The sequence below is a fragment of the Tribolium castaneum genome, chromosome 2 (assembly GCF_031307605.1).
Source record: "Tribolium castaneum strain GA2 chromosome 2, icTriCast1.1, whole genome shotgun sequence".
Taxonomy (NCBI): domain Eukaryota; kingdom Metazoa; phylum Arthropoda; class Insecta; order Coleoptera; family Tenebrionidae; genus Tribolium; species Tribolium castaneum.
Genome location: NC_087395.1, coordinates 18,690,172 through 18,718,032, shown reverse-complemented (window position 1 = coordinate 18,718,032; position 27,861 = coordinate 18,690,172). Strand labels below are relative to the sequence as shown.

General features: G+C 33.1%; 6 protein-coding genes across 13 annotated transcripts in view; 2 read left to right on the top strand and 4 right to left on the bottom strand.

The window, feature by feature from the left end:
• The first annotated feature begins 1,334 nt into the window (after positions 1 to 1,334).
• On the top strand, positions 1,335 to 5,549 carry LOC655384 (luciferin sulfotransferase). The gene is made up of 2 exons (XM_961924.4): positions 1,335 to 1,693; positions 4,813 to 5,549. Exons 1-2 carry the CDS (start codon positions 1,398 to 1,400, stop codon positions 5,483 to 5,485), a joined length of 969 nt encoding a protein of 322 aa, XP_967017.1. The 5' UTR covers positions 1,335 to 1,397; the 3' UTR covers positions 5,486 to 5,549.
• Positions 5,550 to 7,664: 2,115 nt separating this feature from the next.
• LOC655303 (luciferin sulfotransferase) lies at positions 7,665 to 10,945 on the bottom strand. The gene is made up of 4 exons (XM_961831.4): positions 10,710 to 10,945; positions 10,559 to 10,655; positions 8,310 to 8,490; positions 7,665 to 8,258 (listed from the first exon to the last, which is right to left on the bottom strand). The coding sequence occupies exons 1-4, from the start codon at positions 10,885 to 10,887 to the stop codon at positions 7,749 to 7,751; spliced, it is 966 nt and encodes a 321-aa protein (XP_966924.2). The 5' UTR covers positions 10,888 to 10,945; the 3' UTR covers positions 7,665 to 7,748.
• Positions 10,946 to 11,052: 107 nt separating this feature from the next.
• LOC655224 (uncharacterized protein) lies at positions 11,053 to 16,167 on the bottom strand. Of its 2 annotated transcripts, XM_064354817.1 has the most exons (5): positions 16,027 to 16,110; positions 15,789 to 15,975; positions 14,529 to 15,501; positions 11,456 to 11,613; positions 11,053 to 11,405 (listed from the first exon to the last, which is right to left on the bottom strand). In XM_064354817.1, exons 3-5 carry the CDS (start codon positions 15,489 to 15,491, stop codon positions 11,150 to 11,152), a joined length of 1,377 nt encoding a protein of 458 aa, XP_064210887.1. In that variant the 5' UTR covers positions 15,492 to 15,501; positions 15,789 to 15,975; positions 16,027 to 16,110; the 3' UTR covers positions 11,053 to 11,149. The 2 variants fall into 2 exon arrangements, with proteins under 2 accessions (XP_064210887.1, XP_008195892.2); XM_008197670.3 differs by lacking the exon at positions 15,789 to 15,975 and having other exon boundaries at positions 16,027 to 16,167.
• A 2,630-nt stretch (positions 16,168 to 18,797) lies between these two features.
• Positions 18,798 to 21,815, bottom strand: LOC655152 (ADP-ribosylation factor-like protein 3). The gene is made up of 3 exons (XM_008197655.3): positions 21,678 to 21,815; positions 19,267 to 19,527; positions 18,798 to 19,216 (listed from the first exon to the last, which is right to left on the bottom strand). The coding sequence occupies exons 1-3, from the start codon at positions 21,678 to 21,680 to the stop codon at positions 18,938 to 18,940; spliced, it is 543 nt and encodes a 180-aa protein (XP_008195877.1). The 5' UTR covers positions 21,681 to 21,815; the 3' UTR covers positions 18,798 to 18,937.
• LOC655081 (uncharacterized protein) lies at positions 21,805 to 22,964 on the top strand. Its single transcript, XM_008197659.3, has 3 exons — positions 21,805 to 22,301; positions 22,349 to 22,632; positions 22,684 to 22,964. Exons 1-3 carry the CDS (start codon positions 21,805 to 21,807, stop codon positions 22,845 to 22,847), a joined length of 945 nt encoding a protein of 314 aa, XP_008195881.2. The 3' UTR covers positions 22,848 to 22,964.
• The window catches only part of Eip93F (Ecdysone-induced protein 93F), a 46,108-nt gene continuing 41,132 nt past the window's right edge, over positions 22,886 to 27,861 (bottom strand). For all 7 annotated transcript variants that reach the window (XM_015983774.2, XM_015983773.2, XM_064354613.1 and 4 more), the window contains one exon: positions 22,886 to 27,166. In XM_015983774.2, coding sequence (XP_015839260.1) covers positions 26,847 to 27,166 — 320 coding nt within the window. In that variant the 3' untranslated portion in view covers positions 22,886 to 26,846. The remainder of the gene's footprint in view (positions 27,167 to 27,861) is intronic.

The following is a 27,861-nucleotide window of genomic DNA, read 5'->3' as shown; positions in this document are numbered from 1 at the left end:
AGAAATTTCTTCTTTTGTTTTATAATTGTTATAATGATTCCGGCATCATGTTGCAATTAACCCTAGAAGCAAAAGTAAATTTAGTTCACAAGAAAGACAAACAATGAATTATTATTATTATTATTACGCAAATTAAATTTATATTTATATTCATAAAAGAAAAATATTAAACGTAAATGTTACTTTTGTCCCTAGTCTCTCCTGATATTATGATTAATTATTTTTCTATTAGCTGTATCGAAACTATAAAAACGCTAACGTCGCATTTTCTCTCAAAATGAGTTGTAATAAATTACTTATGCACTTAAAATTGATAGCTAATGCAATTTATAGTTTCCATGAGAGATCTAATTATTAATAACTATTTTACATTTTTATCAACCTTATTTAAAATTCGGTAAAATACCACGCAGGCGTTTTTATAGTTTTAAAACAGCTAATATTTGCACTTGTGGATTTGGAAATTATGGTGTTATGGTGTTATGGCGGATATTGTAATTTTTTGTCTAATTTATTTGTCTATTTTTTAAGTTTTTTGACCTGCGTATAAACTGCCTACAGTCGTGGTTAACAGAATATTTTATTAAAAAACAATCTTGGTATCACGATGTCGTGCATGCGTGGTCAAGAACTTGAAACAAACCAGTTAAGGGAAAGTAACTGGACATAGTAAAAACTTTCACCCAAACAATTATTTTCAGATTGCTTCTGATTAAGCAAAAACTTTTAATTATTTAATGTGTTTTCTTTATATCCACAACAGGCGGTATTTATTTTCACCTTCCACCGTTATCGCATGTTCGCCACATACTTACCTATAATGTGTTTATTTACAATTTTTGCGAAATTAAACATGACACAACAGTTCTTCATTACAAAGCAAATATCACATTGAAAAACACGTACGAACGTAATAATTTGCAATTGCATAATTGTCAAAATATTGTATTGGAAAGTGAAATGATCCGTCTCTCAGCGGAAAATTCCGTCATTTCTCCTCCAGATCCACATAAAACGTGACTTCCGGTTCTCGTGTGTCGATATTTTTCTCGTTTTTTATATGATTCATCCATGTGGATACAACTTTCACGTTGTTTCGCCGGATTCTTACACAACATTTCCTAAATTCCGCAGCATCTAACAATACTACATTTCTCTCTGCCTATTGATTTTTTGAACTCACGCCTTAACTTTTTCAAAAAGGCAAATCAACAAGACTTTATTAAAATTATTCTGTAAAAAAGCTGATAAACTTAATATTATTCTCCTAAAAATTCGAAAATACTTCAAAATGCCTCCACCTGCCAAGTGGGGGTGATTACGAAAGTCCGACTTCTAAATCTCTTTCTCCACTCATCCTCTGATAGTCTGCAACCAACTCCAGCTGCTGCAACATCATGAGTTACACAGTGAGGCAACTAAGTCCCGAAGAAGCCGAAGTTATGGACCGGGCCTTCGGGATCAAGAACTCCCTCATGGAGTACAATCCAGGAAAGTGCCTCTTGCCACCCTTCCATGACAAAATCGCCCAACAAATCATCGATGCACCGGTGCGAGAAGACGACGTTTGGCTCATTTCCTTCCCTCGGACGGGCTCCACTTGGTGCCAGGAAATGATCTGGCTGATTGGAAATGACCTCGACTTTGAGACGGCCCGAAACACCATACAGCAAATCCGAGCTCCTTTAATCGAGTAAGTGCCCAAACTTTACCTTTTCATTATTTATTATTTTTATTTTTGATACATTTTAACAATTTTTGTTCATTCTAGATCATTTAAACTATATAAATGTGATCTTATCATAAATAAATGCATGTATTTTTAGACGCGTTTTTAATTCATTAATTACTCAAAACATTTAAATAAATAAATAAATAAATGATTAAGTAAAACCTATGAAGAAAAAAAAAGAAAAAATACCAACATACGATATAAAAAAGTTATAAACATACAGTATATTGAACGTTAGGATGCAACGAATAGGGCAATAAGGAACAACAAAAAATGTCACACTCTGTACAATTTTGACTGAAAGACTTACACATGACAGAAACAGGAGATTTCGTTAATAGGTACGATTTTGAAGTTTGTAAGTAAAATGCAGAATTAATTTGCTTAGAATATATATAACAACAGTCTATTTGATTATAAATAAGTTTGAAGAGAAACGTTGGTGCGAGTGTATAATTCGCATATCTAAAGATGGCAAATCAAACATTAGCAAAAGCGTAGTATATGGAAAACCTCTATAAAGGTAATTTTCTTTAATTTTAAAATAAAAATAATTAAGAATTTTTTTTCTGCACGTTTTTCTGTACTATGTACTTACTTTAGTTTATTTTCAAAGTTCTTATATTATTAAACTGTTTATATTCCTTAATACAAAACCTAATACCTATTTTGGCAGAGGAAGTGGATAACGAATTTATATGTTTTGTTAAAGAAAGCTTTGGAATAAAACACCTATTAGCTGTTTCAAAACTATAAAAATACCAGCGTCGCATTTTCTCTGAAAATTATCTGTTATAAATTATTCATGCACTTCAAAAAATAATAGCTAATGGATTTTATACAAAGTGTTTTTAAATGATTCTCATCTAGTTACCTTTGAAATTGGTTTTCTTGTAAAAAAAATTGTGCTGCTCTGCTCAATTGAACTCTGTCAATAAATGTCAAAACTGTCAGTTGCGAAATTCACAAATTGCCAATTAATTGATTTTTAAAATTTCGTTAAAATGCAACTAAATTGTTACACTTTCCAAGAAAACACATTTTTGTTGTCGAAGATTATTTTCGAATTGAAGACTTAATAAATGGAGAATTGTAATATTCGATGTCTAAATGCCTCTCATTAATTCTATAAAGCAGCATTTCTGACTTTACATGGGAAATTCACAGACGACTAGATGAAAATTATTTAAAACCACATTGTACTTTCAATGAGAAATCTAATTATTAAAAACTGTTTTACAATTTTATGAATCTTATTTAAAAAAATAATTTGGTAAAATGCGACGTTGGCGTTTTTATAGTTCTGAAACGGTTGATAGGTCAATTTTCGTATCTGAACGCTCCAAGACTGATTGATCTCTTCCATAGTCGTATCTAAAAGGATGTTTTTCTTGGAATATGTAACAATTTTGCATTTAGAGATAATAAGTTTAAGATTATTTAACCTACACCAATTAACTAAGTTTAAAATATTAGAATGTAAAGTGAGACATTCCTTAAGTGTTTCATTCAACATTCAACAATTCAACATTATCAGCATATATGAGTGTGTTGCAGTTAAAGATCATTAATAAATAATAGAAAAAGAAGGGGTTCCAAATTAGACCCTTGAGGTACGCCAGATAAAACACTACAATTCTTAGAAACGTAGCCATTGTGTAAAACAAAAAAAAATTCGGTTATACAAATAAAACTCTAATAGTTTTAGCAGAACATCAAAAAAAAACAATATCTCTTAATTTACTAACTAAAATGGCATGATCTAGTTTGTCAAACGCTTTGGATACTGTAGGTATACAGGCTGTTCCGTCTAAATCGCACATTAGAAGTATTGAAAGTTTTGGTGATGATATTTATCTAAAAATTGATGTGATGTGCAGCCATAACTCCTTGAACCCTGTTGAATAAAAATATTTTCAAAATGGCGGCACTTCCGGTTACACCGGAAGTTAGTTTTAATTTTTTTATTTTAGATAGAAACATATGTTTTTAGATAATTTGAGTTAAAATTAGTCTTTTTCGAAACATTTAGGGTTTTTTTGGAATTTTTTGGATTTGCACCTTTCTCTTTAAAATTCAGTAATTCTACCATTTTTAGAGTTTTGGAAATCGTATTTGCACAATCAAAAAAGAAAGCCTATATCTTTTCTTCAGTGTGTTCAAATTTGCAAAAAAAATTACAAACAACAAAATCTTAACGTTATTGTTAGACAACTTCTGCAACCTATTAGACATTTTTTTTAAAGAAATTTTTCAATTTTTATTTTACTAGGTGGAAGAAATTTAATTCTGCAATAATCTGTATTGACAGTTTCTAAACCTATCTGTGATATTTTTTAAGTGATGTTGTTTTCTTTGACATTGCCGGAAATTCATCACTATCCACAGATATTTTTACACCGTTTGACAAATAAACATTTCTCATTGAACTAAGTTAAGTTTTTGTTTAAAATATTTTGCTTTCCTTTTTGTTAAAATACAATAAATTAATTGAATTTTGATTGGAAAAACTTTGATTTTTTGTATTTTACTAACGTTTTTATAATAATAACCTATGCGAAAAGAACTGTAGCTATTTATAGCTTTCTATTTAAAATACGAAACTTGATTACGACTTTCGGTATAACCGGATGTGCCGCCATGTTGGAAATATTTTCATTAATTAGGATCTAATATATCATTATTATATACAAATTTTTAGATGACTATCTAAAGTTCTAATATTCCAATACTTTTTTTTAATGTAGACCCTGTATATTACATCGACTTGATCATCGACTTGACTTGAATACATTAGTAGTCTACCGTTTATATGATGAAAATATCTGTTCAAAAAAGATCACATGCATTTATCAACATCTCTGCTCTCTGCCAGAAAAGTCCAGACAGCATCCAAAACCGCTTTATACAATAAAGAAAAATTGGCTTTCCGGAAATTGCAGAAATTCGGCAGTTTTGACTTCCTCAATTGCTTGACTCTTTAATGTTGCAATTATTTTTTATTTTTTACTAGTTATTATCGCAAAAAGTATAATAATATCATTGCGGTGTGGCATTACTTCCACTAAAACTTTCTTTAGGATGTCCACAGTTCTCATCCAGTACCAAGACACCCTCGGCCAAGAACTCCTGGGCAACTCCGTCGACCTCGTCAACAACCTTCCGTCCCCACGCTACATCAAAAGCCACCTCCCTTTGCCTCTACTCCCCACAGAACTTGATAAAATCAAGCCGAAAATCATCTACACTTGTCGCAACCCCAAGGACATGTGCGTGTCGTATTATCACCACTGTCAAATGTTCCACCAGCTTGATATCACGTTTGAGGAGTTTTGCGACCAGATGATTAGAGGGTTGACCCCAATGGGGGCCCTCTTCCCCCATTATCTCTCCTTCTGGGAGAAAAGACACGAAACGAATATTCTCTTCTTGAAATATGAAGATATGAAGAAGGATCTTCGTGGGACTTTGAAGAAAATTGCAAATTTTATGGAGAAGAGCTACACTGAGGAAGAATACGATAAATTGTGCGACTTTTTGAGCTTCCAAAACATGCGAGATAACCGAGGGTGTAATCTCGAAGTGTTGCTAGAGTCAAAATATGGCAAGGATTATTTTAAAAAGACCGGGAAATATTTTATCAGGAAGGGACAAGTCGGGGATTGGAAAAACCACATGAGTCCAGAATTGGCCAAAAGGTTCGATGACTGGATTGAGGAAAATACAAGAGGGACCGGACTCACCTTTGATTAACTTTATCTAGTACAAATATTTTGTTAGTTGTGTATATTTTTTAATAAAATTATTTTAACCTAAACTTTCTCTTTATTTGGCACCAATTTAAAGTCTTATACACACTTTATGGTTTTTACGACCGTGTCAATGCTTTTGTTTTGAGCATTTAAAAGTTTCACTTTTTTTTAATGTTGGAAGTGTGCTTATCCATCTTTTACGCATATTAAACACTATACTTACTTCTTTGATTTTTTAGAGCTTAGATTTTTTTAAATTTTTATTATAATATCGTATTGATACAAATTCTAATAATAATATACATATCTTATATCCAATTACAATTAATATTGCATTGTTTTATTGGGATTATTTGCATAATTTTGACTTAATTGGCACAAAACCTAGCTCAGAATCAAGTAATTAATTTATATTTTATATTACTTATGTACTTATTTTTGGTAAAATAAATAAATTTTTCGTAAAAACTAAAATCGATCATATTTTGCCCATTATTATATCTCCAAAACTTTGAATTGTACAAGAGATTTGGAATCCTTAGGCAAATTTACGTCAAAAATGCACGCTTTTGGTATACATTTTTGGTTATTCTGTTTTTAGAATTTTTTTTGTAGATAAATAAAAATTTTCAAAAAGTTATTTTATTACGATTATTTCTGAAATTTTGTACAGAAATGGATAACTTGTAAAAAAGGCTACAAATCGTTTAAGATCACTTTTTATTTATTTTTGGTTCATTGAATGAATTTAAATAAACCAAATTTCATCTATTATATCCAGAACTATGATCGACTAGTACAAGAACAACAAAAACAGATCGGGAATCCTCAGACAATCTTACGTCAAATGTGCACATTTTTGGTTATTGTAAGTGTGGTGGTTTTTTTTTGATTGGTAGATAACTAAAAATTTTGACCAAGTCGTTTTATTTGCAATACTTGTGCAATTGTGGCTCGAATTGTATAGATTGTTGTTTAGCAACAGATAATGAACTGGTAAAAAAAGGTTGTTTTAGAGCAATTTCTCTTTTATTTAGAATTTATTTATAATTTTTTCTTATATTTAAAAAATTAACATCAAATATTTTTCGCCTATTATCTCATAATATACATATCGTGGGCCAAGAATTATAACTGCAATTTTGAAATCCTCAGACAATTTTATGTCCAATAAGCAAGGCAAACTTTTAAAATTAATATTTGGGAATTGTGATTTTGGTGATTTTTTTATTTGTATTAAGAGCCCAAATTTTTATTGTTATGGTTTATAGGGGAAAGTACGCAACCCAAAAAAAAATGCATACGTAGCGTCATCTTACGGCAGATAGTGAAAACATAACGCGTCGATGTCATTTCACTTGAGTTAAACAAATGAATGCCTTCATCATCCTACTACCATCACCGTAACTAGATAAGTAACAATTTTACAAAAGTTGTTTTATTCAGAATATTTGCACAATTTTGGTTCGATTTTTACAAAATCTTGTTCTGAAACAGAAAATTAAGATAAAAAAGTTACAAGTCGTTTTCGATCAATTTTTATTTTGCTGTTAGGTTTATTTTTTTGTAGATTGGAAAAATTAAAAACAGACCATTTTCTGCTAATCTCCAAAACTATAAACTGTAGAACAAAAATGGAAAAAGATTAGAAATCCGCATCAAATTTTTTGAGGAATAGACACTAACTGACATAAATTTTCGGTTAATGTGAGTTTGTTATTTTTTTATTGGTAGACTGGTACCCAAAAGTTTTGCAAAAGCTATTTTATTCAGGATATTTGATACGATGGGCATAAAATTTTACTAAGAAATATGTAATTACCTAGTAAAAAGCGCTACATGTTGTTTCAATATTTTTTACATTTATATTTTTTTCTTGGTATGTCTTGGTATAATCTTTTGGGGCATGTGAGACCTTGACTCCAAAAGAGGCTATCGTTTTCTGTTATCTCTCCTTTTGAAAAAAAAGAATTGAATATCCTTTCTTGAAATGTGGAGATATGAAAGATTTTCGCAGGAATAAAAAAAATTAATTCAAACTTTATGGAGAGTTACAATGTTCCAAAACATGCAGGACAACCGAAAATAAAATTTAAAATGTGTGAATCAAAACTTAGTATGAAAAAAAAACTGCAAATATATTTTTATGTAGGGACGAGATGGAGATTAGAAAAACCACATGTGTTCAAAAACTTTATTTTTGTTTATTTTATTTTGTTAACAAAATTGTTTAAATCCAAACTTTCTCTTTATTTCGCACCAAATCAGATTACATAATCGGTTCCTTCAACATTTCGCTTAATCCAATCATCAAATTTCCGGATCATTTCCTCGGACATCACCTCCTTGTGACCCCCAACTTTCCCCGACCTCATGAAAGCACCGTCGTGTTCGATCAGTTTAAATTTCTTATTCAAATCACAAACCATTCCGTAGTTAACAGCAGGATTGTTCTTCATCGACTCGAAACTCAAATGTTTGGTCAAAATTTCCACCTTTTCATCACTCAACGGACGTTCCAAAAACTGGGCCACTTGTCTTATCACTTTCGGCAAATCTTTCTTCATATCTTCATATTTGAGGAAGAAAAAATTTGGCGAATTTCTCTTCTCCCAGTAGGTCAGAACGTGTTTCCAGAACGGCCCAAAATTTACTTTCCCGGCCAAAAACAACTCGCAGAATTCCTCAAAATCGCCCCTGAAGCCCTCCATCAGCTTGCAGTGGTGGAAGTAGGAGATGCAGGTGTCTTTGGGGTCGCGGACCACGTAAATCATCTATCATATACTCATGAAAAATAACACTGAAAAAATTGTACGTGTACTCACTTTGGGGTTTTTACGCCCCTCTTGTATGTCCTTAGGGAGGCACTCATAAGGGAGGTGGGTTTTCATACAAATTGGGCTTTTGAGTGTTTTGACGAATTCGAGAGAGTTTTGGAGGAACATCGGGGGGTCAAAGTTCGGATTGTTTTTCAACATGTCACGGTAGTCAAAAATAATGGACAACCTAGGAAATTATTTATCAAACTTTTTGACTCTTGTGTACTGTACAGGGTGCTGCATTTTGGATGTCCTAATAGGAGATCTCCAAAACTACACATTCACGGGTCAGTTTTTTGAGAAAATAATTTTGGTCAAAACCGCATCTCGCTATCGTCTTTTGTTTTCGACTAATAAACAAAAGTTTACAGTTTAGCAAAATCTTAAAAAATTCATATCTTCGTTGTTATAAAAGATACACATTGGAAACAGAGATATCATACAAGCACTTTTTACAGAGAATTTTATAATGTTATCAGCGATTTTTTTAACCTTTCGTTTAACTGTAATAAGTAATAACATAAAGTTGTATTTTTTTTAAATAGGTATCATAGTTAGCTACGACCTTCTCAAAAAGCTTATTTTTTTCTGAACTGAAAACAATATAAATACAGTTTGATATTTTTATATACGTATGATAAAAATATATTTACAATATTTGAAAGTAGTTGGCCATGTAAAAAAGATATTTCATATCTTCGTTGTTATAAAAGATACACATTTGAAACAAAAACATTATAAGGCACTTTTTACAGAGAATTTAATAATGTTATCAGCGTTTTTTTTAATCATTCGTTTAGCTGTAACAGCATAAAGTTTTATTTTTAATATTTTAATTGGAATTATAGACGGCTGTGGTATTTTTGAAAACCTATTTTTTTTCTGATTTGACTGTTTATTTGTGTAATACATTATTTTAAAAGATTTGAAAAAAACATAACATTTCGCTTTTTCTGTATAGTAGGCCATGAAAAAATTTTGGTTTTTTGACTATTAAAATTATGAATTAACCCAATTAGAATTTACAATTTAATGATTTTTTAAACACTAATTAATTCAAAAACAGCGTAATAAACCATTATTAGATCAAATGTTTTGCTATTAATAAAAATTATGTGTTTTTAGGTTTAAAATGGCAAGTTTATATAGAGTGTTAGGGAATGGCTTAGCACTAATTCGTTTGTGAATTTTTCGTAATCAGACGAGTTAAAAACCCTTATATAATTTTTCCAAAAAGTGCGTACTTTCTTCAGAAATTTTTGTTAACCCACCGATTGAGAGCCACTGTGTGGCTTACGATAGTTTATTATCACTTATCAGTTAATTTTTTTATTAAAAATGGAGATGGTGGCGCATGAGAAAATTTGAAAATTTTTCAAAATTGTAAGTAACATGTTCATTTCTGTGGGAGGTTTAAATCCCGGTCCTGGCAAAAAAAATGTTTTTTTTTCGTAAAATTTAATAACAAAACACAAATTGAAATAGAAGAATAACGTAGTGGGCCAAGATGTTAATTTACCTTTACTACTTTGTCAATAATACTAAAATTTACGCTAATTTTTAAAATTATAGTTCAGCGGTTCTCAAAATTTGGGACTTTAATTTCAAAACGATTTTTTTGGGAAAACTATGCATTTTTGATTTACATAAATTTTGCTTAACCGAGTTGTCGTGCTATTCTTTATTTGTCATTAAATTTTTGCTAAATCATTCCCTACACGCTGTATTGTTATTCCATTTTCTAATTACACATGAAATGTAGGAAAAAAATTCATATTACTTAACATAGCTTATTTTGATAATTTTACATTTTATACTTTAATAATCGTTCACAAAATTTCTAGATTATTCACACCTTTTATATGAAATATTTTTTCCATGGCCAACTACTTTCAAATATTGTAAATATATTTTTATCAAAAGTATATAAAAATATCAAACTGTATTTATATTGTTTTCAGTTCAGAAAATATCGTAGATAACTATGATACCTATTAAAAAAAATACTTTATGTTATTACAGTTAAACGACAGGTTAAAAAAATCGCTAATAACATTATAAAATTCTCTGTAAAAAAGTGCTTGTATGATATCTTTGTTTCCAATGTGTATCTTTGATAATAAGGAAGATATTATTTTTTTAGGATTTTGCTAAAATGTAAATTTTTTTTTACAAGTCGAAAACAAAATACAATATTTTTTCAATAAAACCGATCCGAGAATGTGTCACTTGTTTTTATTTTAGTCTGTACTTACTCCAAAAACGGTGACCGAATTCCCAAATTGATTTCACCCTCTTTGAAGTCCAGATTGTTGACAATCATCCAGACCATTTCTTGGGTCCATGTCGTTCCTTAGATAAAACATTGCAAAACGTTACTAATCATTGGAAGTTAAAAAAGGTTACCAGTTTTTGGGAAACTACAAATCCAGACGTCTTCCTCACTCACTTCCAAATTGTCGAAACCTTCTTTCAAGTCTTCATATCTTTTTGGAAACATGTGACCATTGATGGTCACGTAGCCCTTCCGGAAGGTGCTAGTGAATTTTTCTTCGAGAATTTTGTCGAGATCTTTCGCCACCATTTTTAATACAAATGATTGGATTGTTACTTGCGCTTTTATATAACAGAACTTTTTGTGGGGTATGAGACCTTCGACGTAATCTTATCTCGGGAAAAAAGGTATGTGTGACACTGTGTCGATGGTCATTATCACGAATCAAGCATGACGGTCAGTAAAAACCATTGCCACTTTTTCATTAATTTTAATAATTTACAAGTACAAATAAATACAATTTGTTTAACAAAGTTATGCCCAAAAGAGCGTCAAACACTCAGTCAACTTATTATAGTTCACTATGCACCAACTCCCGCTTGACTTTGATTTCTTCGTGGTGGAAGTCATTACAGGCGTCTTGGTACCAAGTCTTGCAATCTTTGTTGTCCATCACGGCCATGTAGAGGCTCAAGTAGGGGGTCTTGGTGGTGCTGCTCAGGAACCAGCTCAGAATAAGACTCGCTGATTTGCTCAAGATTGGTCTTAGACCGGGAAGACTTGGCTTCTCATCTTGCGATTCCTGATTGACCAGACACATCACGTACCTAAAAAAGCAAACCGTTGGAACTGAATTTTTCTAGTCAATGGTACTGACCTGTCACATTGTGGTACTTTCTTCGCAAATCTGTACGCTCGATTGACCCTTGCGATGGGTTCTATCACCTCGAGGTTGATGGTGTCGGCCAACTTGTCGGAGAGTTGGTGCGAATCCACGCTCAACATCCCCTTCTTCTGGGCAAGACGGAACAGTTCCTGAAAGTTCACTAGCATTGATATTTTTTTCTTTATACGAAAATGTTATGGAATCATTAAAAGCAAATGAGACCTCAATCGCTGTTTTTTGTGATATGAGTAGGGCTTTTGAGTGTGTTAATTATTATAAGTTTTTCAAGTTTTTCGCTTAGGCACCTTTCACCTTTTTGTAGTTTACCTAAAGTTTAAAAAAATCGTAGGTCATTTTATTATGTAGAACATTTTGATCAATATGTAAAATGTTTACTTGTATGGTGTGTTTTTTCATTTTTCTCTTGCTTAGTTAATTATTTTTTAGCGACAACAATTTTTTGTCCATCGATGTCTTTTGAGGTAATGCATCAAAGTGCCTAATTAAATTTTCGAGACAATTGATTTTCTTATAAATTTTGGTAAAATTGTAAATCACTTTCCACAAAGGTGGTTTTAAAAAACTTATTGCAATTTGTTGTAAAATTGACGCAGCTGGTAAGAACTTTTCAGGCCCGGATTCCCAATTATATTATCTGTTTACTGTAAATGGGATTTTAATATTTCTTACAGAAATAGGGAAAACATAACATGTAAAGTTGGAACTAACTGTCTAATTCAAGTAAATTATCACCATTTTGAATAACAGGTATTTTTTAATAAAAACATTTTTAACACGTTTGTGTGCTTATTCCGGTCCTGGCTTTAAAACCGACCGATGGGACCGTGCCGCTGGATCGTAAAATTTCTTCAGTTATTACAGTCCTTTTGGCAAAGATTTATTGCTACTTAACCTTGTCCCTCAGAAATTAGACTGAAATTCCCGATGAATAAAATCAAAATCCCTTTTAATCAAATTCTAACAATTTTTTTCAATTCAAATTTTTGCAGAATGATTTTATTTCGCATTTTCGATTTTCGAACAAATAAATTAATAGAACAAATTTTTTCCTGACGAGACTGGATCTCAGTTCAGTGTAATATATTTATTTCAATTTTTTTGTGTCTCTCCTAAGAGGTGAAAAGTGCCTGGGTGAAGTTTTACACTCAGGCACTTTTCACCCGGTACGAGGTGCGCCTATGAGTTGGATAAAATAATTTTTCGAGGGACGTATCGTTAAAATCAAGACATTAAAATAATGTCATCCCCGAAGAAAGGTCCACAAATCTAGATGCAAAAGTGGGGTTACCTCAAGGGTTAATTTTGGGGCCCATTACTTTATTTATTTTATATATAAATCAAAGAGATCAATGTAAGTTAAAGTGTCATTAGACATTATTTACTTTACACTGACGATTTATCTTTGGTTATTAGAAACAAAGGTACTCGTATTTGATCCTTAGTTAAAAAATTGTGGTATATTGAGTAAAGTATCAATTTTTTTAATGAAAGTTAAATACAAAAAACTAAAATGATAAAAAAAGTAAAAAATATGTATTAATATTTTATGTGGCAACGCAAGTGTGACCAGTACTCAAAAAAATTTAAAGTATCTTTTTATAAATCTTCGTGAAGTTTAAGATAACTCTCAACTAAGCAAAATATTATGCAAAAATTTATTTTGTTTTAAGGTCTTAAGATATGGTGTTTGGTTTTTAGGAGTCTCCACTTTAAATAATATTGTACTGATAACATCAAAAATATCAATCGATGTATGGCTAAAATCTTTTGAAAACAGTATTTTCAAAAATTTAAAATTCTTCCTCTGAATGTATAGGCATAATTATTTTGGAAATATATTCTTGTTTTTATCAATAAAACTATTTTTTTTGAGTGGTTCAAACTACGAATATTTTACACGCCAAAAGAATAATTTCTATGTACAGTGACGATCAAAAAGAGTGATACCCCTACCAACCGGGCTGCATTTCAACAAACAGGTTATTTTACAAACTGTCCAGGTAGTTTACACAATATCCAGCTGGTTTATAAACTAACCGTATGATATTGAAAAGATTTGTGACTGCGGTCTTGGGGGTGTCATTCTTTTTGACCGTGACTGTCACCATGTTGTAGAAAAAATTTTGTACATAATTTACCAAAGTATCTAGGTTTAAGAGTTTTGAATAAAATGTCTAACAGATTAAAGTGTATTAAAGCATTTCACAGAATTAAATATGAATTACAAGATTTTTTACTTGCCTGCACAGTGTTTCTATTCGTTGGAATGATCTGCATCTATCTTCATTAACATTCCCTATCTGATAATTTTCAAGTTATTGAGACATTGTAGGAAATTCCTTGCTAACCACAACCATTTTTGTACAGTTTGCCAAAAGAATTGTTCAAAATTTTATTATCCTTCTGGTTAAAACAATGTACATTAATTGATTTTTTATTTGAAAAAATTTGATTTTTTATTAAAAAAATATTAAAAAGTTATCGTAACTTGTGTTATGGGTATAGTCAATAAAGTTCTGCAAATTTAACGTTAAAAATTTAGGGTGTCCTACCCTTTTTTTGAAAATTCGATAACACCAAAGTAAATATATAAGCTTTCTCTTTCCAATGAGCTGAAACCAATTTCATTTTTTTTAATGACAGAGTTATCGATTTTTTTATTAAAAGGCGCAAATCCAAAAAAAAATAAAAACTTCTAAAAACCACCTTAAAATAACGCCAGTAATCTAAAAACGCATTAAAAAACATAGCTTTCCATTTAAAATAATAAAGTTGATAGCGACTTCCGGTATAACCGGAAGTGTGGTCATCTTGAAAATATGTTCATTAAGCAGGACCTAACAAATTATGGTTGTATACAAATTTTCAGATGACTATCATTATTAGAACTCCCAATACTAATATAGGGTTTAAACGGAACACCTGTATGTAATGTATCCCTGTGTGTGTTATTCTTTTATAGGGACAATTCCTACATAGTGTGTGTAAATTACCATGGGAAATAAAGGTATTAGTATTATTATTATTATTATTGACTAATCACCTGCACGTATTCCACGAATGGTTTCACGTACTGCTTCGAGCTGATCTTCATGTGAAGCGTCTCTTTGGCAAAATGGTTAGCCAGGGCTGTGATGGTTTCAGTTGGTCGACTTGGATCAAAAAGCGCGGCCTTGGGGTACCCTTGACTCTTGATAAGACTGTTGATAAAGTGCTGGAACGTCGTTAGATACTTCTTCTGGGTTTTGGGGTCGGAGAAGTGCGAGATAATTGAGGCGATTCGGTTGGTGAGCATCCGAATCCAGTGTTTTCTAAACGAATGATTCTCCAACATATCGACGAAGCGTCGGTACGACATTCGCCCATTTTCGTCGGCGAACACTTTGACGAACTTCTCGGCCCCGACGGTGTTCATCATCTTCCGGCCCATTTCCGAGTTGATGAAGTGGTCAAAAAGGAGGTGCAGCTTCTCCAGGAGCGGGGGCACAAGGTTTGCGTGGTCTTGGTGGTTTCTGGCGCGGGCTTCGGCCTCGGGCCCCAGGAACGCGTTGGCGGTTTGGAGGATCATGGGGATGTAGGTCCAGATGTTGGCCTTTTCGCCGTCCGATTGCCCCATGAAGCTACCCAGAAGGGAGGCTAAGGCGTTCATGTCGAAGGAGTCGTCACTTCTGGTACCACCTTGTTGGAACATGTTGAAGAGCATTGAGAGCATGGATGGGTCGAGGCCTTTACTCTGACCCAAGACTGAGCCCAGACCTTGGAGGATTTCACCGGCGTTTTCGCCGGAAGCGGCGTTAGTCAGGATATCGCCGAGTTGTTTGGCACCGTCCGATTGCATCAAGTTGTTGATCATTCCGCCGATGTTTTGCAGGTTTTGCTCTTTGAGGATCTCGGCTTTAGCTTCGGCGAAGGGATTGATATCATCGTCGATTTGATTGTTGGCGAGGTCCTGGAGAGAGGGACTTGTGATAACTAGGATGACTAGAAGGAAATTGATGGTAGCCATTGGTACTAATCTGAAATAAACGTACCATAAAGTCACGTTTTACAACTCGTGTGCTTTATCTCAAATTGCTCAAACATGTCCTATTGTGTGAACCCCCAGTGGGAGTTTGATAAAACAATCAAATGGTACGTGATGGTACCCAAATTTTGAGGATGGTGTCGGTGACGCACGAATAATCCCGCAAAAGTTACAGTTAGGTCACCCGAAATCAAGAGGTGCCTGCTCGGGATAGTAGCCTTGAACTTACCTCAAGAGTAAACAAATCGAGTTAATTGAAAGTCCCTGAGAGACACTTACCTTGTAAAAGTGCTCGCGTTAGTAATTACTTTTTTAAATGTTGGGCCATTCACATGTCACACATCGCGGCTGCAATCAAACCACAAGTGACAGAACTCGATGGTACTTTCCGGCCTGACGTAGATGATTTTGTAACTGTACTTACGGTACCTCGAAACGGTTCTGGTTTCGATTCAACACTGACTACCTGCCACTCGTAATACACCTTTTAAGATTGTTGAGTAGGTCGTATGCTTACCTGGAACATTCCGAGTGGTCCGAAACAATTATGTGGTCTGGGCACTGATAACGGGTATCTGCAAATCCACCAATTTTGAAGAGATAGTACTATCTATAGCACTTTAAAAACGAAAAAATCTCAAGTGTCGTTTATCAAAACTGTGATTACAGCAATAAAAAAGACCCGCTATACTTCTTCAACAAAAATGTAAACAATAATTTGTTAATAAATAGTTGAAATCTGATAACACAGATAACATACTGTAATTGTATTTTTTGTTTTAGTTAATACAATTAGCTACACATTCATTTTTTTAATATGCTTCATGAATAATTTATTACCATAATACAGTGTTGCATATAAATCCTTCATTAGAAGTAATATTTATCTCAAAATTGGTAATGAGCTGTAATATATTAGGTTTTGTACAGTGAAAATAGTTTCAAGATGGCGGCACTTCCGGTTATACCGGAAGTCGGTAACTATTTGGAAAGCTATGTTTTTTACAGTATTTTTGGATTACAGGATTTATTCTAAGAAAGTTTTCGTAAGCTTTTCTTATACTTAAATTTAGCTATTTGAAAATAAATAAGGTTTTTTTAAAGACAATACTTACATCTTCCCTAAATTGTCTGCAAAATTGGAAAAAAGTTAACAGACTTCAAAATTACCTTAAGGTTGAGTTTAGAGAAATTTAATAAAAGAATTTTTCCAAATGTAAACAATTCGGCAAGTTTTGTTCACAATTTAGGTTTGAATAGCTTTGACTTTTTTTTATTTTTCTCTTGTTTCCAAGGCAACAGATGGAAAAAGAGCTATGGCTAATGAATTTCTCAATGTTAACAGAAAGTTGATATAACTTGAAAAGAATTAATATTACTATTAGTAAGTAAAAGAAAGTGTTGAGGAACGTATTAAATAATAATGCAATACAGGGACGCTAAAAAGTATGGATGCAGCTAAATATTTTCGGAACTCTTTAACAAAACACGTTGAAATTTGGGAAATAGTAAAATTTTATCATCTTAGATCTTTTTCAGTTTTCTACCATAATTGATTTTCAAATTACGAAGCTGACTTGATTTTTTTTAAATGGAACGAAGGACCAAAGTTAATGATTTGTAAAAAAACCATTTTTTTCTGGATTCAGTGATGTAGCATATAGCCTCCTTTATTTTTATTAAAAGTTAAAACATATAAAAATTTAATTCTAAATATCTGAAAAAGTAGAGCTAAGTTAGCTTTGAAAATACTGTTATTAGCGATTGAAGACCTACAAGAATGAATAAGAAACGAAATCGCCACTATTTCTCCAAATATTGTAATTGATTCTTTGCAAAATTTAATTCGACGTATTCATTATTGTTAAGAGGTCAATAGCAATTATTTTGAAATTTTTTTGTCGCATAATAAACATGTAATTCGTGTTTAAACTTTTTTATTAAAATGTGTTCTATTTCCGTTAAAAGTGTTATTTTAACAATTATTATTATTACATATGAACTTTTACTTATTTCTTGCTCAAAGTTCAAGCGGCAAAGAGTTAACGATAGGTATACATATTTCTAAGTCTAACAAAATTATACACTTTTCAAAATTTTATAAGATTATTCTTTAAGTTAATTAATAATTATTTAAATTAAGTTAATTAAAATAAAGTATGCAATTGTTACAACATAGAACTCAAAAAAATGTTCTTTTAAAAATACATATGAAATTAAAAAAAAATCAAGTTAGCTTTGTACCCTCAGAACAAACAGTGATAGAAAAAAATTGGGACATTATAAGTATTTAATATGAAGAAACGAAACTAAGTGATGACTGTTTGGATAGATTTCTGTAAACTTAATGTAAAAAAAGTGGGGATTTTGAACCTTTCTTAGAAATTTGAGATTATTTAAGGAAAGATGTACATGAGCTTTTTTTATTAAATCTCCAAAAACGAATTATTTTTTTAATGGCATAGTTTTTTGAGTTTTCTAATTTTTAATGTGGAAGGTGCAAATCCAACAAACGGCAAAATTTAGATAGATATAGTGAAGGCTGATGAAAACTTCCTTACTTCAGTAACCCAAAAACGTTTTTCCCTTTTAAAATAGGTTAATACCGACTTCCGGTATAAAACCGGAAAAGCTGAGATATTGAAAATATTTTTATCGAGAACTTCCGGTACTCCTATAGGGGTATTATAATGGAACACTCTGTATATTTATTTAAGGGGCCACAAATTTATTTGAAAAAAATTATATCTGGGTTTCGACAATTTCAAATTTCCCGGGTTTCTGCCCTTCAACCCTCCATCTTTAATCAAAAGAAAATCGCGCGTTTGCAAATTTTAGTGCAGAATTTTGAGTGAAAAACTCCGATGTTGTCCAATATTCGGCAAAAACTAAACGTGAAGTGCCTTGTAACACCGTTTAGCAATAGTGAGAGTGAAGGTTATACAGTGTGTTTGAAAAAAAGCGTAAATTTGTGGTCACGAAAGTCGAGCGCCGTTCACCGGTGAGTCACATACTTATTCTAGAACTCTTGTATTTGAATATTTTGAGTCGTTTTTGGATTGATTTCCCGTTTTTTTAATGTTTGCGGAATTTAAAGCAGGACCACCTTTGTCCGAAATGTGCGCGCCAAATTCAAATCTCTCTCCTTCTCATTGCGAAAAGATTGCGTCCCGTTATATCGCACGCATCTGGTAATGTGCATGATTATGAGTGATTATAGTGTAACTAAAAAGGCCAATGACCTTCGATTTGAATAGCCTTGGGGGGATCTGGAGGAAAAACCGGTCACTTTTTAAAAAATCTTTATTAAAAACAATTGCAAAGCTGATGATAAAACCGCACTCGAATTAGCTGAAACAATAGTTTTCCCACTCTTCTAAGTCAACAATAGCGTGTAGTGGGTTGAATGGACGGAATCTGCGTTTGATTTATTTCTTTTTGATGCTTTTGCACACCCATTCCATGCCCTCTCTGACACCGTCGCCTCGGACGGCCGTACAGGCCTGGATTTGCCAGGGTCGGTCTTTAATACTCGGCAAACCCAAAGCCTGGGCCAAATCCGCGGCGGTGAGAGCTTCAGGAAGATCTTGTTTGTTGGCGTAGACTAACAAAGGCACGTCTTGGAGTTTATCGTCGGTCAGAAGCTCGTATAATTCGATTCCGGTCTCTTCCAAACGTTTCTTATCAGACGAATCCACAACATAAATCTAGAACAAGCCAAACTAGAAACAGCCGTTTTTGGGGGCGAGAAAATTACCAAAACGTCGGTATTTTCGAAATAGTTTTTCCAGTAAGGGCGGATCTTGCGCTGTCCCCCTATATCCCAAACGTTCAGTTTGAAACCTTCAGATATGACCGACTTTATGTTAAAACCGGCTGTGGGTGTTATGTGATTAATGTCTTCAGATGCCAGGGTCTTGAGGATGGTCGTTTTGCCCGCATTGTCCAAGCCCAGGAGAAGCAAACGCAATTCGCGCTCAGGGGCGGCGCGAAGCTTCCGCAAAAGCGACAAAAGACCCTAAAAGTTAATTATTAATTGATTTTTATCCAATCTACAATGATATAAGGTATGAAAACTATGAAACCGTATAAAATTAAAGTGACGATATTGGTCAATAAAAAATAAATCCCCTTGCCCCTGAGCAGCAATTAGTAGGCAGCACACATTACACAGCTGTGTAAACTGAGCAGGTATTTTGGCGTCGTAGCCTGTTCTTGTTACCACGTTAAATGTTAAATAAAAATATAAAACGGTCAGATCACATTATTAACGGTTATATGTAATAGAACAAAATTCATACAGAGTGTTTCACATAATTTTATGAGCCCGCGCCTGTAAATTGCCACCAACAATACAGATTCGGAAACGAACTCGGATTACAAATTTTGAAAAATTGTATAGTCATACCTTCAAACATTACAACGTTTTAAGTTAGTTAAGGATTAAAATAAATAGATTAGAATCATGTCAATTTTGTCTCTTGATAGAACACAATTATTATTTCTGTAAACCTACAATTAATGAATATTAATAAAATAGTGATTAGTTTTACAACTACTGTATTTTATTGATCTAGTGTTTTGTGACTTTTATATACGGAGTGTCCGTTTTTCGAGCTCCTCCATGAGAATCTCAATTATTTTAAATTTTTGAATAATTATTCCGATAGAACGAAAATTTGTAAGTTTTGTTTTTAGTTTTTCAAGCGAAAATCAAAAGAACTATACGTTTTTAACTAGGACGCATTTTTTTACAAGGAATCTAAATGTATCATCGTATTTTCCAAGGCGTTGTTGATATCAGAGTTACAACGCTCAACTCTGGTTTTTCTTATTGAAACCATACACATTCGCTTTATGTATTTTTGAAAAATGTTTTTATTCCTGATTACAACGATGTATCACATGATTTGGTCAAATCTTATATGCTGACCAAAATGGAGAAAAAAGCATTTTTGCGAAGAGTGCTTTGGAAAAAACGTCAACAATGTTGTTTTTAAACAAACTAGATTTTAAAAATTATTATTAAAAAAATAAAAAAAAATATTTATTAGTATTAAGTTTTCAATAAACTATTAAAAAAACAGTTACCTTTTTTATGAAATTTTTTTTATTTCATAAATCTGGGGTTAAATTACAATTAATTTACTTTACTAGTTTGTATAACACAACTTTTAGGAATGTAGTCCTAGTTACGAATAGCAGTCGTTATTACGACAGTTAAAAAGGTCGTCTGGAAAAACGTACGCTCCGGAACTTAAAGGCATTGGTAACATAAAAAACAACTTTGTTTTAAATGATATTGAAAACGCTAATTACAATAGTGGAAACCGTTTCTCTGTATCTGCTCTCTAAATCAAGTTATTTAAAGTTGAAATTATGACGTCATAGCCGCCTATCGAACATTTGGTTCAATATTATAATCAAATGGTTTTTGACTTTAAGTGACACTGATAAAATTTATCAAGAAGTTGAAAACAAAATGTAGAACAGAAAAAGGAGTTATTTTTTTATTTTTTGGTCACTTAGAGGGTTCAGTAATAAAAGGATTCTATGAGAGGCGGTTGTGACGTCACGTTTTTTTTTTTCGATTATCTCGCTTATTTTATTTTTCATCGCAGGAAGTTTTAAATGAACGAAATGGCAATTTTGACAATATTTTGGACGAAACAAATCATAATTTCGATTTTGAAATTCTTTTGAATTGAAACTCTCGTTAGGAATGTCGTCATTTATATTGCGATGTAAAGTATAAAAGTGTTTTAACTGTTCCAAATGCTGTGCGGAATTAGAACAAGATTTACAAGAGTTGTGGTGCATTATAAATAGAAAAGATAGAGTTGGGTTGATAAAATCGTCAGGAGTCGTTAAAATATGTTTCGACTATAGAAAGTTGTTGAAAATGTTTTATTATAATAAATAATAACATTAATAAGTAATAGGATTATTGTTTTTATCACTCCTATTGATAAATTTGTTTTTGCGCCTGCAGTTTATGCACCAAACTACACTCGCGTGTATATTTGGCTGCCTAGCCGATTGTATACAAAGTGCCGTAACCATGGTGATTGTTTGACAAGTGTGTCATTTACAATAAGAAATTTATTGTAAAACGCCTTTAATTAGTATTTAAACCGTAGTTTTATTATTTATTATTAAAATCCTCACCATTTGGGACCTCCTCCAGCCGAAGTCAAGTCAAAAAAGCAAGGAAATAGCTGCGAAAAGGGTCAAAGTTGTGAGACAACACCAAACACAAAACTGTCAACGTAAATAACTTAAACAAATCGATACCATGAAAGTGTATTACAATGGGTTCAACCTCCATCGCCAGTTCCCCAGCCCACAAGACTTGGTAGTAAATTTTATCGATCACGTGTACCGGGACTTGGAAAATATCGAGGTTAGCTACCACTTCGCTGTATTGTTGGTTGCGAACGTTGTGGCGTTTCGAGGCGCGAAAAATGAAACAATTCCCGTGGAAGGGAAAATTCGACAAATTTCATGCAACGAAGACAAAGTTTTGGTGCTTTTGACTAATGGAGACTTGTTAAAAATAACGGAATCTGTGATAAAAGTGCCAAAATTGATGGGTTTGGATGACGATGACACCGTTGTTCAAATTTCGACTGGATCCAAGCTTTGTGTAGCTTTAACGAAAAAGGGACTCTTGTACAATGTGCCAAATAAGTTAGAATTTGTAAGCGGGGATATAATTGAGGTGAAAACGGGCCGCGAACATTGCTTACTTTTAGACAAAAGCGGAAATGTTTTTAGCTTTGGTAGGGGAAGGTGGGTGCTAGTGGCCAATTGGGACGGAAGTAATCTTATGTTTTTAGTCGCGGACAACTTGGGCATGGATGTCTGGATGATGAATCCGAACCTAAGTTTATAGAAGCGTTAGGTGGTGTGAAAATTGAGGCTATTGAGGCAGGAGGCTGGCATTCGTGTGCTTTGAGTAAAGAGGGGGATTTATACGTTTGGGGGTGGAACGGAAGTGGACAGTTGGGTTTAGGGGGAAGTGATGATGGGGTGTCCATTATGGCAACGCCTCAAGTCTTAGATTTTGATTTTAATATTAAAAATGTTGGCTGTGGTAATAAACATACAGTTGTTTTGACAGGTGATTGGTTAGTGCTTTAGTTTGATTGGATGTGACGTTTGGTGGTTTCAGATGAGGGAAAATTGTTTGGCTGTGGTTGGAATAAATACAAACAGTTGAAGAACGACGAAAATGAGGTTTTTCGTGAGTTGATTTTCCTGTGGGATTTTTCAAAGGAAGTTGTGAAGTGTCTAAAGTGTGGTCCTTGGAATACGCTGGTGTTGTGTACAGGGTGACTCGGATAAGAAGGGCGGGATGAAATAAAACAACCATGAACATTTTAATGTAGTCCACAGTATAATAAATACTGGTATACTTCAGAATTACATTATAAATATACAATGTGTATGGTATTTTTTTGTATTTTTGTGGTTTTTAAAATATTTTCTGAAAATAACAATTTCCCACAAAGCAATTGTTCAAACATCTAACTTTAATAAAACATGATTTACAAGTCACAGATATTTACGAACAAGAACACGTTGTATTTTAGGAAAAAAGCTAGAAAACTTAAAAAAATATAATAATAAAAAAGTGAAAAAACGATTTGCAACAACAAACAAAACGGACCGTCTAGCCTTTTTCCTTTACATGTGAAAATACAACAAATTGATATAATATAATATTCACGCTAAAAGGCATTTATAGTCACAATTTTATAATATGAGTACTTTTTTTAAAAAATCGTTTCGTCGACAACGAGACCGTTTCGAATCCGGAAAGGGCCTAATCGTCAAAAATTTTAATCTAACATATTGTCAAAACATGGAATCATTTCATTTTACAAAAATTCAACAAATTTTTCGTAATAATAAAAAACATCCCTAATTAATAATCCGCACCACTTTTTAAGCATAGCAATAAGAATAAAAAGTTTCTCGAGACAAAAAATATCTTTCTTTGATATAATTTTTGATATTTTGGATATGAATCAGTACTTTTGGTCCCAGTGTGTGCAACGGAGATTAATTTCGTATTCATGGCATATTTCAAAATTATCCAAGGTTAAATTTTGATTTTTTTCAGTCTTCATCAATACTACCGATCACATTTTTATAAAACTTTTTTCTACCAATTTTAAGCACATTTTCGACTAGACAAACAAAGAAACGAGTATAGAAGACACTTTTTGGTGTTGGTTTTAGAGCCAATCGTTAACCTTGTGTGGTGGTGTAGAGTGTGGTTTTGAATATGCCATCTTTTTGTGAAAATAAATAAATAAACGACCTGTTTGAACCTGTTCTATCTGATTTTGCTACCACATTGATGAAGAGCATGGGCCCTACATTTAAACTACTACTTTTACATTACGTACTAAGTAAAATCTTAAACTACGTTAGTTAAGTGCCATCACCTGGTTATTAGTGTCTCATTTACAAAAACTCTATATAGTGTGGGGGTATTTAAACCTAACCTCTTGTACTTGTAAACTGTCAACAAAGACGCGTAAGAACTACCATCTATTTAAGTATACACTCTGTATATTCAATTAATCTAAGGTGTTTTACAGGGGAGTCTGTGAACAAATTGTATCTTAGCGCATGAACCAGTCGCGACACACTCTATGTCGGCAGAAATGTTTTTTACTTGAAGAATTTACGCCAATTTACGTATACAGCGGTGCTCTGATAATGAAAAACGACGCACCCATATTGCAACATAAATAACAAACACAACATTATACATAAAAATATCATTTCATTACTTTTTCTTTACGTAAAATCCGCTCTTCATCAATGTGATTAAATGTGGGTAAATTGTGTACTATTGTTGTATTATGGTTGTTCCAATTAACACAAAAATTGCTCAGAGGTTTCAATTGTAATAAAAATGTTCTCAGTTTAATCTGCAGGCACACAAACATTCAAGTGCGCTGAAACAGTACTATATACACGGTTGTAAAGCAAAAAACTTAAGTAATATTTCCACTACACTACACAACTAAAAATTAATTAACAAATACGTTGATATAAAAAAATCATTAAAATTATGTGTTTATTGTAAAAAAATAATTAGGAATAACATAGAAACTATTAGAAGTCTTATAGTTGTGAAAAAGCTATAGTGTGGAATGATAAATCTAACATCTATTTCAATTAATTAAAAAAGACCTTGGTCCGTTATTGTTTTTCTTGTTTATTTTATCATAAACGAAATACTGACACGTTTGGTGCAAAAAAGATAAAAAACGAAAAGTACGTCCATTTTAATAAAGTTTAACATGCAAACAAGTTAAATAATAAAAACAGGAAAAATTACGTAATAATAATCGATTATCAAAACGAACTGTCGAATAGTCAAATGTACCGTTTCAGATAATCTGTAAAGTCCCGGATCACACTGGCAAAACACGAAACACGCTGAGAAAAGGCGGCGCCAAGAGGGCGCTGCTAAATCCGTCAAGGTTTCCCGCTTTGCGTGATGTGCCGCTCAATAAAACAACAATAAATAATGATAAAAAATGACAACAACTTTATTCTTTTGATTATATAGTGCTTTTGAAGCCTGTAAGAGATTTACGTACTAAAAATATCGTGTATTCAACGCGTATACTTTAAGGTTTATGTTTTTGGACCGCACATTTGGAAAAAAGCGAACGTAGTCAAAGAAAGTGTCTTTATCGTAACAAATTATCACATAAGAAATGCAAGAAATGCTATATAAATTGCACAAAAATCGGTGGCACACTTGCTGAATATTGTTTTGTATATGAAAAATTTTCCTTCTACTATAATCGCGCGGAATTACGGAATTTTGATACACTACAATCAAGCCGAAGAGTATTTTTGGTAGGAGCCGAGTCGGTGGGTGAAAAGCGCCCTCGGCCCCGCCCCAAACTGTAATTGGCAAGCGCAAAAGTGAAACACACAAACATTTAAAATTACAGTGTTTTTGAACCTTAGGACTACGAGAACTGGGAAGCTCACAGCTTCTTCGAAAACAAAAAATGCATTCCGAGATGATCAAAGGGCCCGAGGCCGAGATCACAATCTGTTTTTAAACATTTAAATTGTTCAATTTTCGCGAATAAAAAATCTGGCACATATATGGTTGGAATGTTTGGTTTTGGCGGCTAGGTCGAGTCTCGGGCGCCACCTTCGGGGAGTGGAGACGCGCTCTGGGCGCCAAACGATATGTAAAGCATACCACATTATATACAACTGCATTGGTCCAACTTAAATATGTGTGTACTGTAGAAATCTGTTTGGTTTGAGGAATCGGACGCGCCGATTCGGTTAACTGTCGGTATCGGTTTGGTTAGTGGTTGGTTGTATGTCTGACGGTTGTTGAAGAAGGGGGGAATGAAGCGTTTAAACTCTACCTTGAGTCAATCTTTTATCTCTCGAACAAAATAGCTTCCTTTGAAATATATAATATACTTTTTATATATTCTTATAGACTACTTAATATTGATGTAAATATATATTATGTATATACCATCTAATTGCACTTCATTGTCATATGAATTAAACGAAAGTCGGTTCGGTTAACTGAATGCGGGTCGACTCAGTTCGCCAACCGATCACTACTCCCTAATTGTTTAATTTTTTAATTATTTATAATATTTTAAGATATTTTTAGAGAAAATATACATCAAAAATTTTGAATAAATCACAGATAGATATAATTTTTTTTCAATTCTGGGACAATCCCATGGGTTTTTCGATATTATATAATATATATGAACCGTCCTCATCAAAGCAGCTGAATGCATGAACATCATGAACTTTATACAAGTTTGAGGTATAATACGCCACGTCGAAGACACATAGAGAGTACACCGATGATACGATTTTTTTTGGTACATGCCAAAAACACCGAACATGAACAATAAACATGTATCATGAAACGAGCGAGTATCACCCCATCCTGCAAAAAATTCAACATTTATCACATGGTGGTGGGATGGCACGTGGTGTGATACCCGGCCGTCCAGCCGGAATGGTATGAATTTTTCCCAGTAATAAATACATCTTGTTTTGAGTCAAAAAACACCTAATATACAAATCACTGCTTTGATGCTCACCACTAAATCCTAAAAAAACATTAAGACAAAAAAATAAAATAAATAATCAACAAACACCGTCATCGAGCTCGAATATTCACTTTACAACCACGTCGTTCTCCTGGGGATGGGGGCGTAAATCGTGTATAGTACACCGAAATTTTGATTTTCACACATCTTTTTGTGTGTACGTTTTGTATAAAAATCTCTCACTTACGATAGTTAGGTGTCAGTCTTGAGGCGCGTCATTATCTGAGGCACTTCCTGTTACGAGGCCTTCGCCGACGCCGTTACGCTCCAAGTCGGGAAGGACGTCCCGGAAGCGCATCAGCATCTCCGGCTGAAGGTTGTCTGGATTCGCCAGATCTTTCTTTAGATAAATCCTAGCCGGTGGTGTGCTTGTTGCTGTTGTTGTTGATGTCGTAGTCGTCGTCGCCGATTCCGGCGACGTTATCATCGGTCTTTTATCCGTTGATTCGTTCGAATCGTTCGACAGTTCGATTGTGGGCAGCTCGCCGGGGGAGGTGTCGCCCTCTTTCGAGTTCGAAGCTGGAAAAACTTTTTACAGTTTGACGATTCGATAAAGTACTTCACGAAGCCCAAACAAATGAGGTCTGACCCGGAAATAATTGATCTCCACAAAACCCAACCTTTCCTCATATAGCCACTCAAAACCAACTTTTTAACTAACTAATTTATTCAAGCTGCAAAAGTTGGGGACAAAGTCGCATTTGCAGTGGCTTTATTTTTAACAAAAACGGGAAAGAAATCCGATCAAATAAACACCTGTTGATCGGGCAATTACATAGCAGCCAAAATTATTGCAAACGTTTGTGGATTAACCAATCGTGAAACAAAGGTGCTACTACAATGCAAAAAATAATTATATGACTGTTGGGTTTACGTAAATAAATTGTTTCTTTATCAACTTTAAACGTTAAATCAATTATCGAAGCTTTAAAGTCGAAAACTTCCTTCACTGCTTTTAACAAATAAAACACATGAAATGTTACTTAATTAGTGTGTATAAATGGATTTGGCGACTCAACCCTTTATTTTATTTATTTTATGTCTTGTATATGTTACGGCTAACGTGTAAACTTGGCTAGTTTGTAAACTAGCCAAACCGTTGGCTATTTTAATAGAAAACACAGTTTCAACTAAAATAGCACCTACTTTACAAAGTAGCCAAAAATCCTGGCTAATATTTACTTAAAAGAAAAAAATAGCCAAATCGTTTATAA